This window comes from Colletotrichum acutatum (assembly GCF_030867785.1).
Source record: "Colletotrichum acutatum strain CBS 112980 chromosome Unknown BDZ83scaffold_197, whole genome shotgun sequence".
In the NCBI taxonomy this organism is placed as follows: domain Eukaryota; kingdom Fungi; phylum Ascomycota; class Sordariomycetes; order Glomerellales; family Glomerellaceae; genus Colletotrichum; species Colletotrichum acutatum.
This window is the reverse complement of record NW_026849191.1, coordinates 1-12,043: the sequence shown is the minus strand read 5'-3', so window position 1 is coordinate 12,043 and position 12,043 is coordinate 1. Positions and strand designations below refer to the sequence as shown.

General features: G+C 49.5%; 3 protein-coding genes across 3 annotated transcripts; 2 read left to right on the top strand and 1 right to left on the bottom strand.

Moving 5' to 3' along the window:
* Positions 1-35: 35 nt before the first annotated feature.
* BDZ83DRAFT_797513 (uncharacterized protein) lies at positions 36-3,661 on the top strand. The gene is made up of 6 exons (XM_060515899.1): positions 36-1,386; positions 1,437-1,554; positions 1,624-2,539; positions 2,592-2,737; positions 2,799-2,882; positions 2,938-3,661. Exons 1-6 carry the CDS (start codon positions 188-190, stop codon positions 3,436-3,438), a joined length of 2,964 nt encoding a protein of 987 aa, XP_060358263.1. The 5' UTR covers positions 36-187; the 3' UTR covers positions 3,439-3,661.
* Positions 3,662-8,366: 4,705 nt separating this feature from the next.
* BDZ83DRAFT_156405 (uncharacterized protein) lies at positions 8,367-9,130 on the top strand. Its single transcript, XM_060501366.1, has 4 exons — positions 8,367-8,609; positions 8,671-8,763; positions 8,813-9,019; positions 9,078-9,130. Exons 1-4 carry the CDS (start codon positions 8,417-8,419, stop codon positions 9,107-9,109), a joined length of 525 nt encoding a protein of 174 aa, XP_060358262.1. The 5' UTR covers positions 8,367-8,416; the 3' UTR covers positions 9,110-9,130.
* A 1,469-nt stretch (positions 9,131-10,599) lies between these two features.
* On the bottom strand, positions 10,600-11,980 carry BDZ83DRAFT_657540 (uncharacterized protein; the record flags this gene model as incomplete). Its single annotated transcript, XM_060510970.1, has 3 exons — positions 10,600-10,707; positions 10,969-11,338; positions 11,808-11,980. 3 exons carry the CDS (start codon positions 11,978-11,980, stop codon positions 10,600-10,602), a joined length of 651 nt encoding a protein of 216 aa, XP_060358261.1.
* Between the last annotated feature and the right edge of the window lie 63 nt (positions 11,981-12,043).

Genomic DNA, 12,043 nt, shown 5'->3' with positions numbered 1-12,043 from the left:
ACCCACCCCGACGTCGGGACAAACTCACCCGATGACAACAAGTCGAGCTGCTTGAGGAGAAGCGATTGCAATGACGAATTAGAGTGTTTTCGATGCGAGGTCTGACTAGAACCAAATCAAGTTTTATCTACCTATCTTCTTCGAGTACAGAGGCCCATCATATCATTGAATCAGAGGTCAAGTCACGATGGGAGCCAAAAACGAGGAGCTGCTCGACGCAAGTCCCCCTCCGTATCAACCGCAGCCACCAACTCAACGCTTCTTCATTCGGAGACGCCGAGGACGTCTAATTACTCTCGCGGGACTTTTCGCTTTTTTCCTGTTCTTGTCTCATTACGGCAATGCTGTTCAGAAGCCCTCGTACAGCCATTCAGAGCAATTCTCCAGAGGACTAAGCAAGTGTGGCGAGAGTAGCTCGCGAAGCGCGAGTCGAACGTCGTCCTCGCCGAATCGGTCGAATCCGCGCTGGAACTCAAAGTCTGGACAGCAGCGCGCCATTGTGCTCCGTAATGCAACTCTGTTCGACGGAGAGAAGGTCCATGCGGCGACTGTCGATATTTCGTTTGAACAGGGAGTTATCAAGTCAGTGTCTGAGACTCAGGATGAGGTGACTTTTCCTAGCAATACGGATGTGTATGATGTCAAAGGGAAATTTGTTACCCCGGGCCTCGTTGACATCCACTCTCACCATTTGGAACTCCCTTTTTCTTCGGTCTCAGCGATCGCAGACGTAAACGAGAAGCCTGGATTTGGTCCCATCACTCCTTTCGTCCGTGCGATTGACGGCTTCAAACCATATGATCCTGCGATTAAGATCATTGCGTCCGGCGGTGTCACGTCCTCTCTGAATTTGCCGGGGTCAGGCAACATCATTGGTGGCCAGGGGTACTTGGTAAAGAATATACCGCTCCCTGGTGAAAATGGCGAACCGATTGTCAAAGAATTGCTACTTGAGCATGGTATTCCGGAATCGAGTCGTCAAAGATATCTTAAGATGGCGTGTGGCGAGAACCCGAAGCACCTCTATGGGCATACCCGACTCGGCAATGTTTGGCTTCTGAGACAACACTTAGAAAAGGCACAGAAGCTCAAGTCCAAGCAGGAAGCTTGGTGTCAAAGTGCCCAGGAACTCCAGTCCAGTGGTTTATGGCAGCAAAGCCGAGTTACCAGATTTGTAGACAAAGTAGGTGAGCGGCCGGAAGACTTGGGACTAGAGGCAACGGTGGCTCTTCTCAAGGGCGAGTTCAACGTCAACATCCACTGCTATGAACCCGAAGATTTTGAGCGGATGCTCGATGTGCTCCACGAGTTCGGGGTTCATCCACAGGCCTTCCACCATGCTCTCGAAGCCTGGCAAGTTCCCGAGTTTCTCAAGCAACAGGAAGAGTGAGTACCATCGCCCTATGCAATCGGGAAGACGCCCTTACACTGGCCAGAAATATCACCATTGCCACCTTTGCCGAGAACTCGCTCTTCAAGCATGAAGCATACGGCGCGAACCTTCGAGGCCCCAAGATTCTCGATGATCATGGCATCCGCGTCGTTTTAAAGTCGGTCAGTAACTATGTTTTCCGTATGAAGTTGATGATCTTTGATTGACAATTCGGCTTGTGTTCGTTGTAGGACCATACTGGTGAAAGCAATCATGCCAAGTATCTCATGTACCAAGCAGCTGTTTCCCACTCATTCGGCTTGTCCGAAAACAAAGCTTTACAGTCTGTGACCTCTGTTGCTGCACAGTCCATCTACCAGGATCATCGAATTGGCTTCGTACGACCTGGATATGATGCTGACTTGGTTGTCTGGGATTCTCATCCTCTCTCGGTTGGTGCTACAACCGTTCAAGTGTATGTCGATGGCAGGGAGGTTCTTGACAACAAAGATTCTCTCCAACGATTGGAAACCCAGGTTTCATCAACGAAGAATGTTGTGCCGGAGGCTCGCCCGTTTATTTTGCAGACAAAGAAGCGAGATGTTTGTAATCGAGCCACGGCTCCGGGAGCGAACATCCTTTTCACAGGCATCAAGAGCTCTCTTATGGAGAATCAGCTTGCTGGGGTCACCTTGGCCGTCGAAGAGGGGCAAGACCTCGCCATGGTGGTTTCTAACGGTCGCATCATTTGTCTCGATATCGAGTCCAGGTGTTCATCTACCCTTCAGCAGGACGGGACTGTGGAGATTAAACTAGCCAACGGATACGTCACTCCGGGTCTGATTGCTTTCGGCAACAATCTCGGCATTCTCGATATTTCCTCTGAGCCGTCAACAGGCGACGGATCACCAGGATCCAAGGTGAACGCACTTGATGCCCAGAAACACTTGCATAGTGCCAAGTATGGTGTCCACTTCGGTGGAAGGGGCTTCGGCAGAGCAAGAATCGGTGGTGTAACAAGGGCGATCACGGCTCCGATCTTTGGAGGCGGTGTTCTTCAGGGCGTGAGTACCGGCTTGCGGACAAGTGAAAATGCAACAATACTTGGAGGCGGGATTTGGAAGGACGAAGTTGCTCTTCATTTCGCTATTGGTCAAGTAGCCAAAGGTGGGCTACGCGCCTTCTGAAAAGTCCTCATGTTTGACTGACACTTGCGTAGGCGATGATACCTCGACTGTGTCTTCCGGCGTTGAGAGACTTCGTCAAATTCTTCTTGAGGGCCAGGGTCGAGGCCAATCTCCAAGTAGTGTGTATTATCGCGCCTCCCATGGCTCTCTTCCAGTCGTTGTATATACAGTTAACGAGGTTCGTTGGCTTTTCTCCAGCATTTGGGAGGGTATACCGAATAAGAGTTAACTTGTCGCAGGATGATGTCTCGCAGATCGTTCTCCTGAAACGAGAGTTTCCCACCGTGAAGTTTGTCATCTTTGGTGGCCATGGAGCACCTCTGGTCAGTCATATTCTGTACATTCGAGGAACAAAAAGCTGAAGCAAATAACTCCTAGGTCGCAAAGGAGTTGAGCGAAGCTCAGATCCCCGTCATTCTGACTGGAAATCGGGGTGCGCCTGACAGGTGGGAGAAGAGATCCTCACTGGCGGGCCCGCCTCTCTCACCAAGTCCTGCCCAGATACTGATTGATGCTGGTGTTCTGGTCGCCCTTGCCGTTAGAGGCGACTCCAAGGTCCATGGCCTGGCCCAGGAAGCGCGGTGGGTGGCAAAGTTCGCTGGACTAACAGACAAAGAGGCCATCAAGCTGGTGTCAACAAATTTTGACGAGATACTCGGGCTAAATGGCAATCTTCGCGCTCCAGACGGATCCGGAGAGTCACTGACCGAGACCACTTTCCTTGGCGACTTTGTCGTCTGGGACGGAAGCCCTTTGAATGGCGAGGGAAGCGTGGTCCTGGCTGTGCAAAGTGATGGAAAGATTGGAGACTGCTGGCCAGATGTCGAAGGGCCGTCTTGTGACATCGATGCTGGAGGCAACGCGTTTTGGACTAGGTGAGGGAAGTAAAAGCTAAGCATAAAGTCAAACAGCTAGCCTAGGTTCATTGCCGTCCCCGAGAATGAATTCGCAAATCCTAGTGTCAACGTTAGGCTGCATGTCGAAAGAAACTGAACATACATGTAACAATTCCCTACCCAGGGAGACTGTACTCATGCAGAAGTCCACCTCCCTCTAAGGAATCCGTAGCTTTGAGTAATTCGCAGTACTTCATGAATTTTCCATTACAAGGTCGCTTAGGCACCAGTTCATGTACCAATTACCCGATGGCAGATTCTCATGTCCCTGCCTTTGACTCCGTGCTTCCGAGCCCGCCCCCGACGCTCACCTTTTACCTTAAACGCGTGTTATTAAAGTGCCTCAGGGAGTGAGACGCGATTGCGATGTTCGGGTGTATGCTATCAAGCTACTTCCGGTAGTCATGTGGCCCCAAATCATCTGCACGATGTCTATGGGTAACACATATTTCCCACATAAGTATTCATTACCTAGTACACCCTTCAAGTCTGGTGCAATACCATAAAGTCACCCACGACGTCTGAAAATGTAGCAATGTCCCGCGATGGAAGGTTTCTGCTACCTAAAGCAATCGCGATGATAGTAGTAGTGTGCGTGTTTACATTATCAGGGACCAGCGAGTAAGTAGGCATCGACTAATGAAGCACAGATTTATCAGATACCCGGAAGTATGCAGGTTACAAAATATAGAGGCTGAGTTGAAATGGGGTAGTAGTTCCTATCCCAGGTACGTGCCTTACTAACGTTTGATCGAAAGTCCACGTCTAGCCTAGTAGGTGGAATACGCCATGTTCACCTCTATGTATTCAGGAGACGCCGCGTCCAAGTGCCAAGGTGCCCACCAACTTCCGCAACTTCACCTCCTGGCCAGCAAAGATCTTTCAATTCTACCTACCACTTTTATTACCGCCTATTTTCCATTTCACCATTAGTTCACCATTATCTTTAGTACTTCCCCAAGGAAAAGCGTTCTGGCCCTTTGGCCTTTCCTTGGCTTAGTTGAGGAGGGCACTGCGCGTTTTCTGTTGGGTAGATAAATTCGCTTGTTTATTTCGACTACATTTGCCTCAATTGACTTCATTAACCTTCTCTTTAAAGATATTTCTTGTTTGAATTTGAGAGTTAAGCATTTGCGCTCGCAGGAACACGCTCTCTTACCGCCTTCTTCTAATAACTCACTGGGAGGAGAGACACTCTCGATTAAAGCTATTGCCAAGTAGTGGGTCTCCTTCGCTGAAGCTGAGTTTTAAATGCCATTTTTGACATTGAAGGACACAGACATCCCCAGAACTCGTCTTCTACGGCAGCAAGCAAGCTAGTCCTCAATATGAACGAACAATCCGAATCATCCCCGCATATTGGACAGGCGCCGATGCCCATTCAAACCTTTTACCGATTCCCAGCACTCCCGACAGAGATAAAAAGACTCATCATTGAGGCGTTGTCAGTGAGCATTACAGCCCTCCTATCTCTGAAACCATTCAGAGCACATGTCCCAACCTCCAGCCTAGTGGTACGCATCATCGTGAAGCTCAGGCTTTCCTTGCCAATGTGTGCTTGGTCTCGAAGCATCTCAAGGCCCTGGCGCAACCTGTGCTCTACAGACATTTTTGTCTCTCCTTCTCGTGGCCCGGGTGGCCCGGAGCCAAGTTCTGTAGCAAACGCTTTTTGGTCCTTGCCAACTTTGCCGCCACCATCAACGACAATTCAGTCCTCGCCAATATGGTTCTTGAAGTAGAGATTATGGAGAATCGCGACTGAGGACCTTACAGATGGGGGGAAGATGACACTTCAACATATGATCCGATTCCTACGGATCTCAAAGCTCGTCTTCACAAAGTTGAAGCCGACGGTCACAAGTTCAACTCGGCTCGGTCTGTCCAGAACATGGGTACTGAAGCAGTTCGCACCTTGTTTCAGCTTATTGTTCTCAAAGCTCGCAACATGGAGCTGGTGAAGTTGATAATGCTCAATGTCAGCGACATTGATGCCTGACGGCCGTTGTTCGATCACATTACCCAGCTTCGTGAACAAGCACAGTGTCAGGCATGGACCTTGCCGAACCTCAAGGGATTCCGTATTAAACACAGCGACGATGATGACGAAAATAGTTGGGGTGGAGGTCACAAAGATGGCATGTCATTTTTGGACCCCATCACGGCCAAAGAGCTGATGATGCCTTTGTAAAGCCCACACTTAGAGGAGCTTTGCTTTGATCGATGCCAATCAGTCGAAAGAAAATTACCCAAGCTAAAGAAACTCAAAGACTTAGGCGCTCAGAATGTTTTTCTGAGATACAAAGAGATGAGAAGTATCTTGAGCATGAGTAGCAACCTGGAGATCTTCTCTTATTACTCGGCAGCTCTGATAGATTCTCACAGAAAGAGAAACATCGTGTACGACATCTATGAAGACGAAGCATGAGGCATCGAGGCCTGTCCCTTTGAGGGAACGCCTAGGGAGATGTCGGTCTTGTCGCTAAGACACAGAAAGACACTCCATACCACCCACATCTTCCGACGCAGCATGGAACTTGACGAAGAGTCTGCCATCTTATCGCTAGCTCCCTTCACACCTCCTGCTTTACGGCACGGGCCTTCTCAACCCGTACAGCGGGACGTACTATCCCAGCGGCGTGTGTCTGCACAGCGTTCTCCTATCCATCCTTCCTGAGAATATCGTGAGCGTCGCGAGCAATAACCTCAGGTATTCCGACATTCTCGACCTAAGCACCGAGCTGAGAAACGGAGAATATGCATACCTCAGACGTCTATGGATTCCAAACTGGCTGAACATGAGGATTTCAGCAGAAAGAGAGGGATATGAGGACCCCTTCCAGCCCCTTGGTCTCACCCTGGCGATTCGAATCATCGCAGTTAGACCGATACAGGGCCTGCCTGACGCCGCTTCGAAGGTCAAGAATGGTGGCCCTGGTCGGCAGACTGAGAACGTTAACACAATTTATTGCGAGCCAGGAATGGGGCTGCCGCTACTGAACACCCTGTTCAAACATTGATAAATATTGCTCTGGTCGGATCAGTTCGAGCCCAGTGGCGAAGATAGTGGATATCAAGCCAAGGCAAAGCTATGAGAATTCTTTGTAATTTCTGGGTGAAGCAAACCTTGTACAGTAGAGACGTCAGCAGCCGGGGTCGCAGGCTACGGTACTAGTCACAACATGAGAACACGGCCATCATCGTCAAGGCGCAAATAAGTCATTGGACCTTCCTCGCCCTCAAATGACGAGGGAAGCTGCTTTGACTTTGCACGAAGTTCATGCTGATGCAGTGAAATTGTTCAGAGAGTTTAAAAGACGAACAGACGCCAAGGTGTCAAATCCTAGCCCGAATCAGAAATTCTGCGTGGCGAAAACGACCATCTGGCCTCAGACTTTTCGCCATCGTCCGATGCAAAATCTCCAACTGGTGTAAAAGCAGCTGAGAATGGGCCGAGCCTTGTAGCTTTCAGGTCTGTTCATCTAGCTTTCACAGGCGAAATGTTGACGTTATTCGAAAGTTTAAGCTTGCTCTGCTCTAATTCGGCCGATCACGTTCAGCCAAGAAGCTGCGCCGCATGAAGTACGCACGGCATTCCGAATACATGAAAAGGATTCAGCGTAATTTTGTCCGTGCTGTTGAATCGAAGCTGCGATGAGCCTCTCAACGCGTCACGTCGGTGGGCGACAACTGCTGAATAGATCGTAGACTTTGTTCGGGTAGTATTTTGAGCTCTCAATCATCAATTTATCAGCTGCATGGGGATCAAGGTTATTTGCTACAGTCGAATAAGCTTGAAAATTTGTCGATCAAACTTGATAAGATCTAAGCTAGGAGAAGAGCTAGCGGTCAAGGTTCCCTCAACGGCATGGAAATGCGGACAGAAACTCATCACATTGCGTGTCGGGAGCGGCCGAAGAGCTACTTCTCACTAACCCACCAGAATAAACTCTTGCTACACTTTGATCCAGTCTCTTTAGAGTTCTTCGAGCTAATGAGGGGCCACCAAGCAACTGGTCGCGTTTCAGGGAGACCCCAGCTTTCGGATCGATCGGGACAAAGCCTGTAGACACAACAGCATCTGCCGGCTGAACAACTCTTGGAATCGCTCGGCAGATATCATGATAGAAATCGATCTTGTTGAATGATTCTTGGTTGATACTTTGATTATTTTCTGCACCGGGATTCTGGGACGCCGACTACTGTCGTATCTTAACTGGGACATGGAACTCGGCTGAGGATGCTTTCTGGATATTGATGGTGCCAGCGTATCGCAATCGTCCCAACTAGAATCAACACATGCTCAGATGAGAAAGCCATAGTGCGATAGGTAGCTATTCCTGCATCAACGGTTCTCGAAGAACATGAGACAAGCTAGCCGATGGTAGGAACCCCTTGGCCGTAAAACGATGTCTGATCCTTGTCCTTGCTTCACATCAGCCACCAAAGTTGCATCGTCCAATGACCACCGCAGAGATCTGAAGCACAAGCGAGAACTGACTCACATGACGTGCGCGCCTCTCGCTGCGAGATGGCGCAGACGGAGCTAGTCAACTCATCAAGCTGGGCATTTTGACTTGGCGGCTGAGCATCGTCCACTCATCTTTCGCATGGTCTTCGTCGATCTGGACAGCCTCAACCGTCTCGCGTCATTTTGGGAACTTTGAGAGGTCTCCATGCAGTGAGCCCCTCCAAAGATGCTGTTTTAAGTTATGCCTCGATAAGATGGAGCCGGTCTATTTTCGGGGCATGACCTGGAATGTTGCTGATGATGGCAAATGCGCAGCCGCTCCTGTCCATGAGAGAACGTGCTCCTTCTAATGTCATCAATCTTTGATAGATATAAAGAGGATCAATATTCTGGTTCTCTCCGTACCTTAATAAGTCAGGCTCATTGGTGTCTTACACAAACAGACTTGCCCCTCAAACATATCCAACTGATTTCCGCAAACATATATATCACCATGCTCAACCTGTGGAAAGAGGCTCTCATTGGGGTCCTCCTCATAGAGTCCTTTGGCTCAGCTATTGCTTTGCCTCCCCAACCTCTGATGGTCAGGTCAGATGAACTCTCCGCCACGGGTCATCACTTCAAGCAGCGGGACAACTTGTCTCCTCACGCTGGACTCCTCATTCGGGATGATGATGACGATGATCGTGAGTGGCAATAACGTTGTTGGGATTTGATGATGGACCTCAATGCTAACTGGTACTAAAGCACCAAGACTACCGAATGGTCCGCCCCGGCCTGATAACAACCCGCCACCGCCGCCGCCACCTCAAAGAGATGACGATGACGATGATGACGATCGTGAGTTTCCTTGAAGAAGCTAGATATCCATCCTCTAACATCGAGACAGAACCCCGTCCTCAACAGACTCCACCACCACCGCCTAATCCTCCCAATCCGCCTCCCAATCCGCCTAATCCGCCTCCCAATCCACCTAATCCACCTAATCCACCACCGAACCCGCCAAACCCTCCACCCAATCCACCCAACCCGCCTCCCAATCCCAATCCACCGCCGCCACCACCAGCGGTTATGAACATGGATGATGATGACGACGGTATGTGAAACATATGAGACGACTGCTCGTATGAACAGAATGATGCTAAATTTCGTAGATGTCCCCGGCCAAACAGACATGGATGACTAGGCTCCTTCCTTGAGGTCAACCATCTATGGGACTAGGCTCGATGTAAGACTTCGAATCATGTCATCTTTTGGGGCCAAGTTCACGGAAAGAATAAATTGAATAGTCCTGCCATGTCACTTTCTTTTGTTGCGTTGTCAGGCTGCGTGTATATTCTCATGTTTCTTTTTCTTTTTCCATTTTGTGTTGGAAGGATTAACTATCTTCTGCTGAGACACCATGGTAGGCAACGGATTGTGGATTCCTGTACCTCAGTAGAATTTATATCTGCTCTACTTTTTTCCCAATCTGTTTCATTGATATTTTCTGTAAAAAAATGTGACAAGTCATCAATGGAGACTTGGAATGATGGCTCTATAATCTAGATTATACATCTCTCCAGCGTGTAGCGCTCTTTAATAGGTGACATCGTAACTCGAGACTGAAGCTTTGCATGTATTTTTCTATTGAACATACCATCAAGCTGGTCAACCTCAGACGTATTGCTGCCATACTTCTCTCCATTGTATTCACTTCTGGGAGCCTTCGAGGCTTCTTCAGCTTTCGCATTAGGGTGTGGATACGTTGATGATTTGTGGACTTCCATGTTGCGTTTCACCCACGGCCAAATCACCTCGTGAAACTCTTGATAAGACAAAGTCATAGATGGATGAATGTTATGCCCGGATAGGCTCTTCTTACTGTGTGTAAGCCCACAAAAGCAAAAAAGAACGAAAAAGAAAAGAGGAAGAAAAGGAAATGTTTCGCAACATTGTATGTCCGGCACCAAGGCTGATTGTCGCTGACAATGCTATTATGTTGCTTACGAACGCATGCAGAAGGAGTAAGGCAGAGTAGTAAATAGATTCACGGATGCGCAGATCCTTTCGGAGCATGGCGCAGTACACTAAAGGCCTTCGTCTCACCCCAATCGGCAATTCATTTAAATCCTTTATCAATCACTGAGAGCCTCATAATCAAGCTTCAGCTGGCTTTCATCTGACCGAGTTACACCCGTCCCCGTGTCATGTCGTATTCTACAGTAATGCCAGGCGCGGGAACTTGTAGGAGAGACCTCAGGGGCTATGTAGCCATCGAATAAAAGACTCGGGAGCTATGCGGGGTCCCGAGCAGTGAAACAACCCCAACTCTCCAACCCGATGCTGTCGTTAACACGAGCGCAGTATTGAGCGGGGATTACTCACGGCAGATTATTTTTGGCTCCAAAACAAGCTTTCCGTGGTCCGCCTCACGCCCCGGAAGCCGGTAGAGCTGAGCTTTGAAACATTTGACCAGGGCTCTACGCTGTTTGACGCTGTGAGCAAACGACAAGAAGATGTTCGCCAGGGGCTTTAAGGAGGCCAAGCCATCGATGTCTTGCTAAGGGAAAAGAATTCTATGCTCTTCACTCCGACTGATTCTAGGTCTACTTTGCGTGCAGCAGGCCTGTAACAAGTACATCGCGATTCGGCGCAGACGCGATTGATCAAAGAGACATCAACAGATTCAGTCATTTAGAAGAAGCCAATCGTGGAAGCACACCAAGAAAGCTGCAACTTTGGGCCGTATTGACTAACTAACATAATGTCATCATCCATAGTCAAGGTTCGTGTTCTCTCAATCTAAGAACCATTAAGTTGGATCCTATTGAGAGGTCTCCCGCTCACCAGGACGATATAGTTACTTAGAAGGAGAAGAAAAGGCGATACGGGTACGAAAGAAGTGCTCCAAGCGAGACAAGACAACGAAAATGAGAACGAGCCAGATGAGAAGGACGACGATTGCGATGATGACGATGATGAGAAAAAATGCACGAGAACAAGAACCGGGCAGCATAGCACAGCAACAGCGACCCAGACACAAACACAACCATCTGTAACTACTAAGAGTCTGCCGAATGGTGCGCCCGCTCCTCCTTCATCGACAGCGAGTCTTCCAACTTCTTCTCCTCTTCCACTGCCACCACTGCCACCGCCGACCTCTTCGACGCAGCCGACAACCTTGGTGACATCGACGTTGAGCGTTGCTCTATCTTCAACCCCAGTTCCTCCAGTGACAGATGCCTCGACATCTAGCACACCTCTTGCTGCAGAGACATCGACGTTATCATCCAGCATTGTTCCACTGCCATCAAGTTCATCACCTACTACTAGTTCATCAGTGGCTGGTGCCCCGGTAACAACCGCATCACCACCGCCTACACAAGCTAGTACCAACTCAAACAACGCCAGTAGGACAACTGGGATCGTTTTTCTGATACTCGGTGAGTTGAGACCTGAAGTATCTGTGGGATGAGCATAAGTAAAAGCGGTGACTGATACGACGGTGACAATCAGCTTTTTTTGGCCTGTTTGCAGGCTTCTTTCTTTTCAGGCGGTGGAGGAGTCGTCGTCAAGCCCGTAGAAATGAAAAGGCGAAATTCATCATGGGCGAACCACCGGCTCCCCCTCGCCCGGACCGACCTGATAGATTTGAAGGCCCTGGTCTTCCCCCGCTGACTTCTAATCCACCCATGGTGTCACTTCCACCTCCGCCCCCGATCCAGCGATCCCTTGGTCAGCCAGCTCCCAGATCATCAGGTTTCCGCGACTCATCAGCATCCAGCAGGTACGGCGTAGGAACGGGTCCAAGTCCACAAACGCAACAAGCGCTAGATCAGAGCACCTCCGTCATAGCCGAAACCGTACCCGAGCCGAGAGAGGAGAAGCCGCAAGCAACTTACGCAATCCCTGCATTCTTCCAATCCGCAATAGAACGACGACAGAGGAATGCAGCAATGGCACAGGCCAGGGTAGAGAGCTGGCCTCCCCCTCCGTACATTGGGAGAAAGGAACCGAGGACAACTTCCTTGCGAGGGATGATGTCGAGGCTTTCTAGACCTTCGAATGCACCCATGCTGTCACCAATGTCGTCTACGGAGCAGCAAACATTCTCGACAGTCTCCCAGGAATCCTTGAT